This window comes from Naegleria gruberi, assembly GCF_000004985.1.
Source record: "Naegleria gruberi genomic scaffold NAEGRscaffold_13, whole genome shotgun sequence".
Classification (NCBI taxonomy): domain Eukaryota; phylum Heterolobosea; class Eutetramitea; order Acrasida; family Naegleriidae; genus Naegleria; species Naegleria gruberi.
Window position 1 is genome coordinate 159,023 of NW_003163314.1, and position 17,074 is coordinate 176,096.

The window sequence follows — 17,074 nt, forward strand, 5'->3', positions numbered from 1 at the left end:
GCACAATTGTCATCTCAATTGAATCACAACAAGAAACAGCAAGTCAAGCTCAAAGAGAAGTTGGTACTAAATCAACTTCAGTGATTGCTGTATTGAAGAATATTAATTTTGTAACAAAATTAAGAACTGCCTCTATTACATTATATCCAATTTATCCATCAACATTGAATCCATCTGTTACAATACCATATAATGAAAGTATGAGAATTGTTGGATATAAATCATCTAATACTATTTCATTCACAGTTACAAGTTTAACAATTATTGGTGAAGTATTGGATAAATTAATTGAATTGGGTGTAACACAAATATCAAGTATTAATATGCAAGCAAATGAAACAGCTGTTAATAATGCACGTGAACAAGCTCTTTCATTGGCTGTACAAGATGCTAAATCTAAAATTGAAAAAGTTGTTGCAACATTGAATCCTGATTTAACCATTGAAACTATTAGAAGTAGAATGTATACCTATGATGTTAATATTGATAGTGTTAATAGACCAATTCCAATCGCATTCCCTTATTTTGCTCAAGGTGCTTCATATAGAATGGATGCTGCTCAATCACAATCTGTTCCAGTAGTAGGTGGTGATCAGACTATTGATTCATATGTTACTGTAAAGATGGTTTTTAGACAACAACAACAACAATAGAATATTTGAATTATGATTCCTTATTGATTTTTTTGAGATTAATTTGAAAGACCTTTTTGTATTTTTTAATAATAAATTGCGAAACTTTTTTGTCAAGTTTTTGGAAGAAATTTCTGACAAGCCTCTTGTGAAGATAACTTGAAAGGCTTTGTTCTTCGAGCAAAAAATAGAATATCACCACTCAAAAAAATACCTAAGTGATCCACCTAGTGATTCACCCCAACAACTGTAAATAACAATCATTCCGAATCAAAGCCTTTGTACAATATGTCCCGTAAAACAACCTCTCAAGAAGAAAAGCTCGACATTGTTGTTGACTTTTTCCTTCAACATTGTGAACCATTCTCTCTTAAAGAATTAGAAAAGAAATTACCAAAATTCAATTCAGCCATCAAATTCCCTCTCATCAAAGATCTTCTCACATCATTATCAGCTGACTCTAGAATTGATACAGATAAAGTTGGTTCATCGAATCAATACTGGTTGTTCCCTAGTGCAGCCTCTGAAGTAAGAAAGAGAAAAAAGTCAGAATTGGAAGATCAAGTTGAAAATGAAAAACAAAAGAAGATTAAATTGGAAGAAGAAATTCAAGAAGCCTCCGAAGGAAAGGAAAATACAGAAGAGAGATCAGGTTATCTAGAAGAATTACAAGAAATCAGAAAGGAAAGAGAAGGAGTGAATGCACAATTAAAAAGATTTGAAGATTTGGATCCGGAATTGATTGAAAAGATTAAATCGGATGTTAGTGTCTGTAAAGATTCTGCTAATAGATGGACAGACAATATATTTTCATTGGTTGGTTATTGTAAAAAGACCTTTAATATGGATAATAGTACAATTTATCAAATGTTTGAAATTCCAGAAGATTTTGATAACTTGGAATAAATACCTAATGTAGATGTAATTTCATCATCAATTATTATATACTACGGGAATTTATTAATGTGGATAGTCGTGTAGGATCATCATGTGATCTTTAAAATAATAATTATCATTGGCCGATGATACAATATCTGTTTAATGTTGACTTGCTGGTAGTAAGAACAAACATCACATAAAAAATTTCATCAAGGCTGTATTCATCACGGAGAGTAATTAAATTTTGATAGAAGAAGAACAAAGACTACTTTTTGTATATATTCTTCTCGAGATTGAACCACTATTAACAACTACTCTAACCAATCAATCAATAACATTTATCAACAACAAAAGCATCAAAAAGTGGTGCTACACCAACAACAATTTTCTACAACAACAACAAGAACCATGAGTACACCCACCAACCACGATTCATCAACCAACTTGACCATTCAAGTAAATGGTGATGAAATGTCGTTTAATCCAATCCTTCTTGGATCCATGAGTAATAATAATAACAATGAAGCAACAAGCCTTCTTCAGCCTGAAACTAGTGATGATTATAATACTTCTACTACACAACAGTATCATGATGATAACAACAACAACAACAACATTAATAATACATCATCATCATCTTCAACACAAGTTGTTGAGGGAAGTATAATAGTAGAAGGTAATATTATGAGTGAATCTAAACTAAGTGAACAAGATAAACAAAGTCTTGTTAAAGAATTATCAAAAGCAATACTAGGTATATATATGAATAATGTTATTCAAACAAGTGTTAAAGACAAAATAATAGAAACTGCAACAGATAAAACTACAGCAAACATTCTAAGTTTTTATTATAAACGAAGAGAATATTTAAAACAACAACAACAATATCAACAACAACAAGTAAAACAACAAGTAGAACAAGTAGAACAACAAGTAGAACAAGTAGACCAAGTAGAACAACAATTAAATAGAATAATAGAAAAGGAAGAAGGCTTGATTTCATTAGATCATCCAACAAATTTAGATGATTCTATCACAAGAATTGATTTAAATGATGAATATCAACCTCCTATTACAGAAAATAATAGTAGTAGTAATAATAATATATTAAATAATATACCTTCTTCTTTACCTTCAACAATAGATATTAGTAATAATGATAATGATATTGTAATGATTGATCAATCTTGTAATGATGATAATAGTAATATTAATAATATTAATCATCAACAACAATCTAATCAATTAAATGAACATCAACAACTAGATATTAATCATCAATCTAATCAATTAAATGAACAGCAACAACTAGATGATCAACAATCTAATCAATTAAATGAACAATATGATCAACAATCTAATCAATTAAATGAATCAATTATTCAATTAAATAATGAACAATTAAATGAATCACCAATTCAATTAAATAATAATCAACAATTAAATCAATTAAATAACAAGGATATTGAAACAGATGTAGAAAATGAAGAAGAAGAATTCTATAAAAAGTATATGAATGATTTTAGAAATGATGATTTAATTGTAAACAAACATGAAGAATTATATCCATGTGAAAATTCATATATAGATCATTTTAGAGAAGCAATTTTATTAGAATGGAATGAATTTAAAAAACCAATTGAATTTAAATATGAATATATACAAACTAGAATTGAACAATTAAAAAAAGAATATAATAATATTATACATTTAATTAATACAGATACTAAATATAGTAATAATAATAATAATGAATTAAATTGTTCAAAATTATCAGGTATTTCAAATGATAATATTAAAAATAATATAATGATAAATAGATCATCTGAATTATATAATGCTTTTTATACTCCATATAAAAGAAGATTAGATTTATTACAACATCCATTTTTTGGAAGTTTTCATGATGTTTTTAATAGAGAAATTGAACATTTAAATCAATTAAAAGAAAAACAATCAGATTTAACTATAATTTCATCAAATTGGGTTTCTGCTACTTCAACTAATACAACAATTAATAATAATAGTATTTTAAATGATACAAATACAAATAATAATACTAATAATACTACTAATAATAATAATAATACAAATAATAATTTAAAAATAACATATCCATTTCCATATATAACAACATTGGATATATTAGATTCTATTGAATTATTTAAAACAGCATCAATATCATATCCACCTAATGATAGAGCAGTACCATTATCATTTTCATCAATATTAAAATATAATAATAATAATAGTAATATTAATAGAAGAAATGTTTCATCTTCAAATAGAAGAGGTAGAAGAGGTGCAAGTAGATTATCACAAGGTAAAAGAGTTGGCAATAGATCATCTACATCATCATCTACAGCAACAGCAACAAGTGGTGGTGGTGGTGGTGGATCAACAAATAAATCCAAACTAAATGATCTTAATCAAGATGAAGATTATGAAGAGAATTTTATACTCTATGATAGTACTAAAGATGTTAAAGCAGCAGAAATTACAGTACCTAGTTTTAGAATATTAACAAATGAACAAGTATCTGAATTAAGTGATGAATTTTCAGATGATGAAGATATATCAGATGTTAAATATTGTTATTTACATATTGATAAGGAAATGCAAGAACGTCAAAAATATTATATTGCTTCTTTACCTTCTTCTTCTGATAAAAAGAAAAAGAAAACTTCAGATCAAGATTCAAAGAATTTACATTATACTATACCTAATCATGATACTTTTAAATTGGCATTTGAAAAGTTTAATAGTACTAATACAAATACTAATAATACAAATACAAATAATAATCATAGTACTACTACTACTACACATAATGATCATTCACACCGATTTAAATATAATGATGATTTATCAACAGAATTAAAGAGTGGTAAAAATTTAATAAGCATGTCTAATAATTCTATTAATAATACTAGTATAACAACAACATTTAATGATAAATTAACATATCTTGTACCAATAGAAGATTTACAACAATATTCATCACAACAACAACAATCAACAGGACCAATGAATGCTAAATTAGCATTTAGTAAACATCAATTTCAATCCAAATTAGGATCACCACAAAAAAAGAAAGATTTAAAAAAGGAATTAACAAGTATACCTAGATGGAAATTAATTTCAATTGAATCCTATGTACCATATCCTATTTTAAAAAAGTGTGATGATCCACGTGGTAATTGGAATGATTTAAAACTTAAAAGTTTAGAAAGAAGATCAAATTTAACACTTGATTTAAATACTGAACTTACAAATAATTTATTATTTAATGATTTAAATACTATTAATACTATTAATAATAATACCATTGATACTATTAATACTAATATTAATAATTCTAATTCTAATTCTAATAATATAATTGGAAGTAGTAGTAATATTAGTACAAGAAAAAGAGCTAAAAGTGAAGTAGAAAATGAATTAATTACAACAGGATCATTTATTAAAAGTAATTCATCAACAACACCCTATCATCATCTTCAACAACCTAAAAAGAAATCTAAATATGATTTTGATGATATGGTAATGGCAGATGAAGATACAGATGAAATTGAAGATACAGATGATGATGATTTTCATCAAGAAGATGATGAACAAACTGATTCAGAAGATGATATTTTAATTTCAACTCCAAAACATTCAAATATTACTACTATTACTACTACTACTACATTTAATACAAATACTACATTTAATACTACAGCACCACCATCAAGTAGTAATAGTAATAATAATTCTACAACTTCAATTACAACAACAACACCAACAAAATCATCATCTAAAAAATCTAAAAAGAAGAAATCAACTTCATCTAAAAAGAAAAAGAAGAAGCAAATTACAACTCCTGTTCGTGTTGATAAAGTTATTAATGATGGTACAAAGATAGTATTTAAATTACAAAAATAATACTATTTAAAATAAATTTAATTTTTTTGAAATCAACATATTTAAACCTATTTTGAGATATTAATATTTAATATTTAGGGTAATTGAGGTAATTGGATTTTTTAAATAGTGACTTGATTTTATTTCTTTCAGTGACTGTTTTGAATAAAGTTTAAAGGCTTGGAACATTAAGGCGAACAAGAAACATACTCTGATTAAGAACAGATAAGGTTGATCATTGTTTACAAAACTCTCAAAAGAATATTCATTTCATGCGCGGACATGAGTTCATCGTCATCTATTAATTCCGACCAGTCGGGAGAGAGGAAGAATAGCACCTAATCAATAAAAAAAATATACACAATGACTGGAAGCCAACATATCAGTAATACTTATGCAGGACTCCTCACTATCGGAGGTATTGCAGCCTACGCAAAGAAAGGTTCTACACCAAGCTTGGTTGCAGGTGTTGGTTTAGGTGCGGCTTTTGGAGCATCTAGTTATCTTATTATGCAACAAAAGCATTTTGAAGGACATGCTTTAGCTAGTGCTGCTTCTGTTGTATTATTGGGTGCTGGTGTTAGTAGATTTTTAAAGGCTTCAAATAAGACTATTCCTTCCATTCTTACCATCTTGGGTTTAATTTCTAGTTATTATCAAATTAACAAGGCTATTGAATGGAAGCAATAAATAATTATATATTGGGAATATATGTTTAGTAATACTTTTAATTTATTAAATATTATTTAATTAAATATTTAATTTTATTTATTAATTTTAATAATATTATTTCATTATTATATCTAATTGTAATATGATATCTCTCTAATTTTTATTTGAAACATTAACAGTATTTTAATTTACAAAATAGTAACTAGACTATCCAATAATAGAAATCCATAAACAGTAGTTTCAAAATAGCCTTAACGAACTTTACCGCACACAAAAATAACCATTTCACTGTGATGGTTTAATAACAACTTGTAAAAAAGTCAGAATAAGAAATGGCGAATAGAGTAAGACCAATTAATAATGTTGAGGAAAGACGAATGCAACACGAACTTCAACAACAATTATCATCCTCAATAATACACAATTCAAATCATCATCTTCAACAACAACAACAAGAATATTATAATAATACCTCCTCTCAATATAGTAATAATAATAATAATTCACAACAACATAAACCATCTTCAGCGAGTAAAAGTCATCATCACACTAATTATTACCTTAATACAAGTCAACAACAACAATATTTTAATAATATACAACCACCACCTCCAAGTAGTAATATAATTAATATTAATGATATTAGAAATAATCAAATAGTAGCATCACAAGCTAGTCAACAACAACAAAAGACTTCCAATTTAATTCATTCAAATTCATCATCTTACTATCATTCTCATCAACAACAACAACAACAACAATTACCACAAACGTCAGTGCAACAACAACCCTATCAATATCAACAATATCTTGATGAACCAATTTATATAGCAGCATCATCATCTACTACTACAACTCCAACTACTAATAATAGTCAACAAAATACAGAACAATATTCATTTACCAATTCAAGATCACACGCATCAATAATATCATCTTCAAATTCAACAAATATTACAAATTCAACTAATCAAACAAATACAAGTTCTAATACAAATATAACAAATATAACCAATTCAAGTAATCAAACTAATGAATCATATATACCTTCTACAGAAATAAATATAGATAGTAATAATGGAGATGAAGTTGGAATTAAAGTAGTAGTTAGAGTTAGACCATTTAATGAAAGAGAAATTAAATTAAAATCAAAACCAACAATTTCAACTTTAAAACAAAATCATGAAATTACTTTAAAAAGAAAATTTAAAGAAGATAAGAAATTTTATTTTGATGATATTTTTGATGAATATTCTACTCAATCTGATGTTTATGCTTCTACTGGTAAAAGAGTTTTAGATCGTTTTGTTTTGGGTTTTAATGTTTGTTTTATTATTTTTATATTTTTATATTTAATAATATTTAATTTTTATATTTAATAATATTTAATAATTTAATTTAATATTTAATAATTTAATATAGTGTTGTATATTTGCATATGGACAAACAGGATCAGGTAAAACAGTATGTATATAATATATTTATAATATATTTTAAATTAAAATAGTGGACAATGCAAGGTATAAAAGGAAATGAAAGTAAAGAAGGTATAATGTCTAGATTTGTACGTGAATTATTTACCTATATAGAAAGAGAACGTAATAGAACAGATATAACATTAAAAGCATCCTATTTTGAAATATATAATGAACAAGTATATGATTTATTAAATCCTAATACAATTAATACTCATCCTATTTTAGCCTTTGGATCAAATGTTAATTCAACTTGTTATAATCAAAATAATAATCAAAATAATTCAAATTCAAATAATAATTCAAATTCAAATAATGATGATGATAATAATAATAATATAACAATAACAAATATAAATTCAACAACATATGAAATTAGAGAAGATAAAATTAAAGGCATTCATATAAATAATTTAATAGAAAAACCAATAATACTAGTAAAAGATTTAAATGAAATGTTAATAGAAGGAGCTAGTCGTAGAACGATAGGAGAAACTAAAATGAATCAAGAATCATCACGTTCACATGCCTTATTACAAATATATATGGAACAAATAGATAAAGATGATATGGAAGGATATTCTAAAAGAACTAATAAAATATCCTTAATAGATTTAGCAGGATCAGAAAGACAATCTGCAACATCAAATATAAATAGACAAAAAGAAGGATCTAAAATTAATTTATCATTATCTAATTTAGGAAATGTAATTAATGCAATTGTTAAAAAATCTAATTTTATACCATATAGAAATTCTAAATTAACAAGATTATTAAAAGATTCAATTGGTGGTAATTCATATACTTTAATAGTTGTATGTTTATCTCCATCAGATTTAAATATGGAAGAATCTTTATCATCTTTATATTTTGCTGATAGAGCTAAACATATTAAAAATAAGTTAAAAATTATTAGAGGTGATCCTAATTTAGATAAAATTAATTTATTATTACAAAATGAAAAAATATTAAAAAATAGAATTTTAGAATTAGAAAATCAATTATTTTATTATTTAAATAATAATATTTTATTAAATAGTAATACTTTAAATTCTAACATTTTAAATAGTACTTTACATAATGGTATGATTATATCATCTTTAATACCTAATAATAATAATAATTTAAATAATTTAAATAATTTAAATAATAATATAAATAATAATTTAAATAATAATAATAATATAAATAAAAATGAAATATCAATAATGACAGATTTATATGGATATGAAGTAGATGAAGCATTAGATTATTATAGAACTATTAATGCTATTGAATTACCACCACAATCACAATCAAAAGAAATACAAACTGATTATAATTTAAATACTAATAATCAAAATAATTTAAATACTAGTACTTTAAATATTAGTAATCATAGTAATCATATTAAAAATGAAGAAGAAATAAATTTAAATAATCAACAACAAGAATTAATATTTGATGAAATGAAAGAAGAAATGATTGAACAAGAAAGAAGAGAACAAGAATTATTAGATCAACAAAGATTAGAACAAGAAATTATAGATCAATTAGATATGATTGATGATCAACCTGGTGGTATTAATCATCAATATGAATCAAATGTTGGACCTTTTATTCAACATCAACAATATGAATTAGATGATGATCAACAACAATATTATCAACAACATTCACATCCTCATCATGATCAATATGATCAATATCAACAACATGAATTAGATGAACCTTATTATAATAATCAACAACATCATTCAAGAAGAAATATAATTGCTGATAAAAGATCAAATGATGATACTCAATATAGAGAATATAATAATACTAAGGGAAGAAATCAAATTAAACAAGAAATACCTTCACAAACTGCAAGTGAATATTATAGAGATGAAAAGGAAAAATGTATTATTTTGTAATATTGGGTTGGTTACATTATGATGCTTGAATCAAAATGTAGAAGCTTTGGAAAAACTGGTTGTATTTGCTGCCTGTGTTTGTGTGAGCATTTTTATTTGATGTTGTTAACGACAGTTGACTCGTAAAATGGTTACGTGATTGATGAGCTGATTTGGGTAATTAACATGTCTATCACAACAAATAGCAGACTTTGTAAAGTTTCAATTTGTTAGAATTTTCGATTATTGGTGTTATCATATTTTATCACTGTGGATAAGATCCTAAAAAGAAAATACCACTAAATATTACATTATTTATTGGGTGGTTTAGCATGGTTCGCTGTTCTGACTTTGGTGTTTTTTATGAGTTATGTTGCTCACATTTGATATCGTAGCAAATCCAACATACCTCAAATTGGGTTGTACTTCTATGTATTTACACATACGTAACTATAGTATACCATACATATTGATGAGCACTTTATATTTTATTAGTAGTTTTCAAACTATGTGATTTTGCACGGATGTTAACGAGTCTCTATAGTGCACAACAATACTGTAAGTAGGTGCTGATATAGAACAAAATGGAAACATATCCACCGTACGTAGCGTAAATTGATTTTAAATGTTGTATAAAACCACATCAGATACAAGCAATTGGTGTGGTTTTAAATGACTACCCTATTGTCTGTTTAATTCCAAAGTTATCCCTGTATATCATTACCAGTATGGTAAATAACAGGAGTTAATGGTCATCCAAACATTGGTAACTTAAGTACTCTCAATGAATAGTTTCCCAGTTTTCCACTTCCAAGTGTTTAAAGTTAAACCAACAGAAGATGATTGAGAGTATATCATGTCTTGTTGAGAATAATTTGGGAATGATTGTTAAGAATAATATATCTGGACATGTCATTTTTGAAATTATTTCCCCATGAAACATAGATAACCTCTTTTGTTTAAAACAGCCATATGGCATGTAAATCCTTCTCAAGAATAAAAATAATTGTTGAGATAAGCCAATTTCACTAAACTGTTCACATATTCTTCCTTGGTCTTTGGCCACTAGTGAGCCAATTTCATACAATTCATTGTCAGTCACCAGTGGTATGATTTTCAATACAATTTCCTCCATTGCAGGGAATTACACTTCTTGGATTTGTCTAGGAATGAGGGGTTATAGTGAGAATTATTTTACAATCAGAGAGTGGAATTCAGAAGCAACAATCGTTGTGAGTCACCATTGAAAATGGTTCTCACTATCACAAGTAATTATTATCAATATCACAATTCGTTTGCAAACATCAAGTTCTTTATCAATATCACCCCTCGAATATGACCAAGAAGAAACAATAAATGAAATTTGTTAATTGACATTCAAAGTTGCCTTACTACACTGTTTGATGTGCTTTTCAAATGATAATGTAGCCTTTAATAATTTATCAGGAGGTTTTGATGTAATTGCTGTTTAAAAAATTTGGAATAGTTTTGTTTTCCAAATTTAATTGACAAAAAATGCATTTTGTATCAAATGTTGTACATTCTCCGTTTACTAAAAAGGTTCTGACTGAATAAAGACCTCACATAAATAAATGAAGAGTTTAGATAGATCTCAGATAATGTCTCTTAATACTTTGGACCTATAACTGGTATAATTGATAAACCTTAATATGTTCAAACTTGGGGCGGAAACAAATTTAGTCCCTACAAAGAAAATGGTTGAAATAGCGCACCCTGATCATTCACCAGTTCACCTCAACAAATATCTAATAGTCAATAAATTCGCTAATGTGAGAGCGATATTACAAAATCAACGAACACATTTTTCACCATAGGTTACCACCTGGGCAATAAATTCGCGAGATTTTAAACCAGAACCCAAACTAGACTCCAATCAAAAATGGATTTAAAGTCGCTTTGTATCTATCTTGGGTCCATTTAATTTCAAAAAAAAAAGTCTCAATTATTTCATCACTCCCTAATATTAAAATAATAGAGGTAGCGTATTATTATTGTATTAATAATTTTATATTAATATTCAATGTTTATTAATCTGATGATTGATCCATTTACAATTGATCAAAAACATTATGATCATTTTATGCAATTCCTCCTATTTTCCTCCAAAACTGTTATTTATGCAATTCCTATTTTCCTCCCCTACACTGTTAATCATAATATGATAATAATAATATGATAATAATAATAGAAAAATGTCAAATTTAGCCAAACATTTAGCACCAACTGTTCATCAAGATAATCAACATGCAGCAGCAGATCATACCAGTATTATATGAACAAGCATTAAAACATGAAAGAGGTACAGCATTAACTTGTACAGGTGCACTTGTTGCTTTTAGTGGACAAAAGACAGGTCGTTCACCTAAAGATAAACGTATTGTTTCAGAAGAAACATCAAAAGATGATATTTGGTTTGGTCCTGTTAATATTCCATTAAGTGAAGATTCATTTATGGTTAATAGAGAACGTGCTGTTGATTATTTAAATACACGTGAACAATTATACGTTTTTGATGGTTATGCTGGTTGGGATCCAAAATATAGAATTAAGATTAGAGTTGTTTCTACACGTGCTTATCATGCTCTATTCATGAGAAATATGTTAATTAGACCAACTCAACAAGAATTATTAGATTTTGGTGAACCTGATTATGTTATTTATAATGCAGGTGAATTCCCTGCTAATCGTTATACTAAGGGTTTGTTTTTTTTTATTTTTATACTATAACATACTAATATTTTATTACTTTATACTCTATCATTTATACTATCATATATACTATCATTTATACTATCATATCAATATATACATACTATTATATATTATAAAATAATAGGAATGACATCAAGTTGTTCAATTTCATTAAATTTTAAGAGACGTGAAATGGTAATATTAGGATCACAATATGCAGGTGAAATGAAGAAGGGAGTATTTACCATAATGCATTATTTAATGCCAAAACAAGGAGTACTTTCACTTCATAGTAGTTGTAATGAAGGTAAAGATGGTAGTGTTTCATTATTTTTTGGATTATCAGGTACAGGTAAAACAACATTATCAGCAGATCCTAATAGATATTTAATTGGTGATGATGAACATGTATGGACAGAAAGTGGTGTTTTTAATATTGAAGGTGGTTGTTATGCTAAATGTATTGGTTTAAAGAGAGAAACTGAACCTGAAATTTATGATGCATTGAAATTTGGTTCAGTTTTAGAAAATGTAATGATGGATGAAGTTACACGTCAAGTTGAATATGAAAGTTCAGAAATTACAGAAAATACTCGTGCTTGTTATCCATTAGAATATATTCCAAATTCTAAAATACCTGCCATTACAAAACATCCAAACAATATCATTTTATTAACTTGTGATGCATTTGGTGTTTTACCACCTGTTTCTAAATTGAACATTCCACAAACAATGTATCATTTCATTAGTGGTTATACTGCTAAAGTAGCTGGTACTGAAGTTGGTGTTACTGAACCACAAGCTACATTCTCTGCCTGTTTTGGTGAACCATTCCTTGTTTTACATCCAACTAAATATGCTGAAATGTTAGCTGAAAAATTAGAACAACACTCTGCAACTGCTTGGTTACTTAATACTGGATGGGTTGGTGGTAGTGCTGGTTCTAAATCAAAGGTACGTGGTAAGAGATGTCCATTAAAATATACACGTGCCATTATTGATGCTATTCATAATGGTGAATTGGTTCAAGCTCCAACTGTTGAAATGGAAATCTTTGGTTTGCATGTTCCAACTAAATGTACTGGTGTTCCAGATGATTTATTATTACCAAAGAATGCTTGGTCTGATAAGGATGCCTACGATGATGAATTGAACAAGTTATGTATCTTGTTTAATAAGAACTTTGAAGCTTATGCTGATAGAGCTTCTCAACAAGTTCTTGCTGCTGGTCCAAAATCTACCTCCACTAAACATTACGATGTTAAACTCATTCGTGAAGCTTAAATAAATTTTATTATTCTTCTATTTTTGTACTATAATATTATTAAAGAAAAAGAGACAGAGTTGGGATGATCGTGCATGTTTACCTTTGAAATATTTCAATGATGAGTAACAAGTCCAGTCATATTAATTGAAATTTAATGTTTTTTAACAGATAAAACAATTAAACCTCTTGGTACTAATTGAGCTTCCAATAATGTAACCTTCTTAAATTGACGAGAATCAAAATCCATGTTTGGATATTGTCTTCTGAACTGTAAATCATCAAATCTAATATCCTTTAAACCATCCGATGAAATTTTCAACAATACTTGTTGATATAAATCATTTAGAGTATTCTTTCCATACAAGGTATTTTCAATCTTGACACAATTCCCATTTGGTAATCTTACTTGAATTGAACATGGAGTATTTATATTACATGATGAAATGGAAATTACATTGTTACTACTTGAATTACTTGAATTGTTACTATTTGAATTACTATTACTTGAATCAAATATAGCTGATGGTGAATGTGAATTGGATGATAAATTATTTAATTTTTCTAATTTTTCTAATCTTTCTTTTTTATCTAATTCTAAATTTCTTCTAACTTGTTCCATTTCCTTCTTTTTTTTTAATTTTTCTAATTTTGCATGTTCAATTTCCTTTTCACGTTGACGATTTCTAAATTTTTCCTTCTCTTCAATTGTATCACCTTTTAATCTGTAGGATGAACCAAAATTTTGTAAAATATATTCAACAGGTAAATAATTTAATTCATGATTAATATTTAAATCTTGAATTAAATTATTAATTGTAAATGCAAATTCACTTTCATCATTTTCAATAATTAAATTACCATTTGGAGTTAATTCTAATTCTTTTAAATTATATAAATTCATATTTTAAATAATGGTATTTTAATTTTAATACCATTATAATCTTTTCCTTTTTCAGAATTAAATATATATTGACATATTTGTGTTAATTTATCATTTGATTCAAATTTAACTTTACTAATTGAACCATCTATAAATCTAATTTGTAAAATACATGGTTCATTTTCTTCTAATTGACTTTCAAATATAGTTTCAGTTATTTCATTTGGTTTAGTTGGTGAATTTAATTTTAGACTATTATCTATATTCATTTTCAGAATTTAATTTTTCTAAATATTTCTTTTTTTCTGTATTTGGATTTAAAATTGAAATTAAATTTGATGGAATTAATGATTCTCTTTCTTTTAATATTTCTTCATTGGATTTTTCAATTAATTTTAATTTTTTAGTTTTTATATTATTATTATTATTAGGAGTATTTGATGATATATTATTATTAATAGTTGTCGTGTTATTTGATGATGAAGGTGATGATGATGATATACTATTATTATTATTATTTAAATTTGATGGTGATGGAGGTGGAGTAGAAGTATTGTTGTTACCTAATAAACGATTTCTTCTCTCTGCTGCTAAACGACGATAATCAGCAAGTGGATCCGATGATGATGACATTTTTTTTTAATGTTCATTGTTCAAATTGATCCAATATTTACTGTTACATTGATTCAATAGGATGAACTTGAAGTGACACTCATAATTATTTTAAAAATTACCAATGGAAAACCAACAACTTCATTTGAATAATTGTAAACTTTTCCCATTGAAATAGCTTGTAAAACAATTTCTATGTCTGATTCTTTAAATTAAACTTGAACTTGTTTCCATTGAACAAGTTTAAATTGTTTAAGTTTACCAAACTCTTCAGCCTTAATATCAAAAAATTTTTATTGAAAGCAATATTACACTTAAAGCTACAATTAAGGTTCCTTTTTAGAACAGCTAGAAATATTATGTTGAAAGAGAATTAATGTGAAATCGGGTGTGGTATAGTGGTAGCATTCCAGACTGTCACTCTGGCGACCCGGGTTCAATTCCCGGCACTCGAGATTAATTTTTGACATTATCTCCAAAATTTGAGTTTTAATTTTTTCATCATAAGAGGAATGATATGTAATCTAGCCAATTATCAATTTTCAAAGTTATATCTCTTAAAACCACCGAGAAAATAATCAAAGATTTTAAAGTGTCATATTCCTTAAAAATATTCCAAGATGCCCTTTTTAGTTCCATTTGTTCTTTCCTCTCATTGTTTTCCTGCATAACTCAATGGTTGTTGATATGATGGAATTGCCTTCTTATCAAATGTCTTAATTTCAACACGAAGAGCAAGAAGAAGATATCTATTTGGGAGAAAATTCAAATCCAAAATTGGAATATATTCTCTAACTTTAATATTTTGTAAAATATTGATTGACAAAATTGAAAAAACACACCTTCCCATTTGAGATTAGGAATTAATTTCCAAAAGTATTGAATACTTGCAATCATGATTACCTTGTTTTTGGTTTCTTCTGCATTGATGGATTGAAAATTTTTGGGTTAACATTTGTCGAGTAATGGAGCTAGACCATTGATCAGTTTGATTGTTGGCAGTTAAAGCTTTTGTGTAAAATGGAAGAAACAACTTGTTTTGGATCTAGATCATCTAATCTAGTTTCTGATAGATTGTTGAAAGATAAGGAAATTTCCACTGCCAGTAAACGAAGATATCCAATCTTATATTCATTGTGTTTGGGAAATGAATGGCTACGGCCATATCACGATGAATGCACCTCATCCCGTCCGATTTGAGAAGTTAAGCATCGTCGAGCCACATCAGTACTGAGGTTGGAGACAACTTGGGAACCTGTGGTGCTGTAGTCTTTTTATCTTTATGGAGAGTTTGTTCATTTACAAGTAAGTTTAACGATGATTAATCTGTCTTTGGAAAGAGGTTAATGAAAGGAAGAAGTTTTGTTTGATATTAACAATATTGGAAGCTTGTTTTTATTGATTCATTACAATATTGAGTACTGCCATTTTAAACAATTAGAAAGCATTAATCAACTTTTTAGCTTCAGAATCAGCAGATGGACTTTGTCTTTCATTAGCAACCTTCATAATAAGAGTCAAATTGCAATCCAAAGTGACAACCAAATCAGTACCATTAACCTTGTAAGAATATCCAAGGAAACCAGAAGATTCCTTACTATCAGCATTGTGGACAACTCTGAAAATCAATTTTTCCAATCCCATGAAAGCATCCTAACAATCAGGATCCTTGATGAATACCTTGGCAATTTCACTCATATTACTCAATCTTGGACTTTCAGTTAAGAATTTGATGCAATTATTCAACAAGGTATCTTCAGCAAATCTATCACCATACTTGTATTTGGTTTCAGTTGGCAATGCAGCAAGAGAAGCCCAATCCAACAAGATGATCATCTTTGAATTGACTTGTTGAAGATTCTTGGTTGCAGGAACAATACGATTGTTGAATAATTCACGAACTACCTTCTTGAATGCCAAACCACTTCCACACATGTTTTCATTGAATAATTCTTCGTGAGTTTGTTGAGTCATTTTGATATAAAGTTTGTTGAGGAGTTTTCAGATACAATCCAATATTGAATATTGTTTTTTTGTGTTGTTTTTATCATAAAGAATGGTCAATTGGAATTTATAGAAATTTTATTGTGTAAGATTACAATATTTACAATGGAGTTTAATAGAGTCAATGGTTTTCTGAGAATTGAATTGGTTGAACATTTGTG

General features: G+C 27.2%; 9 protein-coding genes and 1 non-coding gene across 10 annotated transcripts in view; 7 read left to right on the forward strand and 3 right to left on the reverse strand.

Moving 5' to 3' along the window:
• The window catches only part of NAEGRDRAFT_65191 (uncharacterized protein), a gene marked incomplete at both ends in the record, with an annotated part of 1,449 nt that extends 796 nt beyond the window's left edge, over positions 1-653 (forward strand). Inside the window, one exon of the mRNA XM_002679401.1 lies at positions 40-653. Coding sequence (XP_002679447.1) covers positions 40-653 — 614 coding nt within the window. The remainder of the gene's footprint in view (positions 1-39) is intronic.
• A 267-nt stretch (positions 654-920) lies between these two features.
• NAEGRDRAFT_31971 (uncharacterized protein) lies at positions 921-1,538 on the forward strand (the record flags this gene model as incomplete). The annotated part of the gene is made up of 1 exon (XM_002679402.1): positions 921-1,538. One exon carries the CDS (start codon positions 921-923, stop codon positions 1,536-1,538), a length of 618 nt encoding a protein of 205 aa, XP_002679448.1.
• Positions 1,539-1,919: 381 nt separating this feature from the next.
• NAEGRDRAFT_79011 (uncharacterized protein) lies at positions 1,920-5,438 on the forward strand (the record flags this gene model as incomplete). Its single annotated transcript, XM_002679403.1, has 1 exon — positions 1,920-5,438. One exon carries the CDS (start codon positions 1,920-1,922, stop codon positions 5,436-5,438), a length of 3,519 nt encoding a protein of 1,172 aa, XP_002679449.1.
• A 342-nt stretch (positions 5,439-5,780) lies between these two features.
• On the forward strand, positions 5,781-6,107 carry NAEGRDRAFT_65194 (uncharacterized protein; the record flags this gene model as incomplete). Its single annotated transcript, XM_002679404.1, has 1 exon — positions 5,781-6,107. The coding sequence occupies one exon, from the start codon at positions 5,781-5,783 to the stop codon at positions 6,105-6,107; it is 327 nt and encodes a 108-aa protein (XP_002679450.1).
• A 314-nt stretch (positions 6,108-6,421) lies between these two features.
• On the forward strand, positions 6,422-9,459 carry NAEGRDRAFT_65195 (kinesin-4; the record flags this gene model as incomplete). Its single annotated transcript, XM_002679405.1, has 5 exons — positions 6,422-7,411; positions 7,512-7,553; positions 7,597-8,465; positions 8,604-8,647; positions 8,780-9,459. The coding sequence occupies 5 exons, from the start codon at positions 6,422-6,424 to the stop codon at positions 9,457-9,459; spliced, it is 2,625 nt and encodes an 874-aa protein (XP_002679451.1).
• A 1,937-nt stretch (positions 9,460-11,396) lies between these two features.
• NAEGRDRAFT_38463 (phosphoenolpyruvate carboxykinase) lies at positions 11,397-13,455 on the forward strand. The gene is made up of 3 exons (XM_002679406.1): positions 11,397-11,436; positions 11,648-12,157; positions 12,296-13,455. Exons 2-3 carry the CDS (start codon positions 11,704-11,706, stop codon positions 13,432-13,434), a joined length of 1,593 nt encoding a protein of 530 aa, XP_002679452.1. The 5' UTR covers positions 11,397-11,436; positions 11,648-11,703; the 3' UTR covers positions 13,435-13,455.
• A 113-nt stretch (positions 13,456-13,568) lies between these two features.
• On the reverse strand, positions 13,569-14,318 carry NAEGRDRAFT_65197 (uncharacterized protein; the record flags this gene model as incomplete). The annotated part of the gene is made up of 1 exon (XM_002679520.1): positions 13,569-14,318. One exon carries the CDS (start codon positions 14,316-14,318, stop codon positions 13,569-13,571), a length of 750 nt encoding a protein of 249 aa, XP_002679566.1.
• Positions 14,319-14,552: 234 nt separating this feature from the next.
• On the reverse strand, positions 14,553-14,930 carry NAEGRDRAFT_65198 (uncharacterized protein; the record flags this gene model as incomplete). The annotated part of the gene is made up of 1 exon (XM_002679521.1): positions 14,553-14,930. One exon carries the CDS (start codon positions 14,928-14,930, stop codon positions 14,553-14,555), a length of 378 nt encoding a protein of 125 aa, XP_002679567.1.
• Positions 14,931-15,293: 363 nt separating this feature from the next.
• On the forward strand, positions 15,294-15,364 carry NAEGRDRAFT_t195. The gene has a single exon. It is a non-coding gene; the product is annotated as a tRNA-Asp (tRNA).
• Positions 15,365-16,346: 982 nt separating this feature from the next.
• NAEGRDRAFT_65199 (uncharacterized protein) lies at positions 16,347-16,883 on the reverse strand (the record flags this gene model as incomplete). Its single annotated transcript, XM_002679522.1, has 2 exons — positions 16,347-16,562; positions 16,590-16,883. 2 exons carry the CDS (start codon positions 16,881-16,883, stop codon positions 16,347-16,349), a joined length of 510 nt encoding a protein of 169 aa, XP_002679568.1.
• Between the last annotated feature and the right edge of the window lie 191 nt (positions 16,884-17,074).

Excerpts from the sequence above, each read along its gene's own strand:
- NAEGRDRAFT_38463 (XM_002679406.1), top strand. The coding sequence starts at position 11,704 with ATGCAGCAGCAGATCATACCAGTATTATATGAACAAGCATTAAAACAT. Across the intron at positions 12,158-12,295 it reads TGCTAATCGTTATACTAAGG|GAATGACATCAAGTTGTTCA; the intron begins GTTTGTTTTTTT and ends ATAAAATAATAG.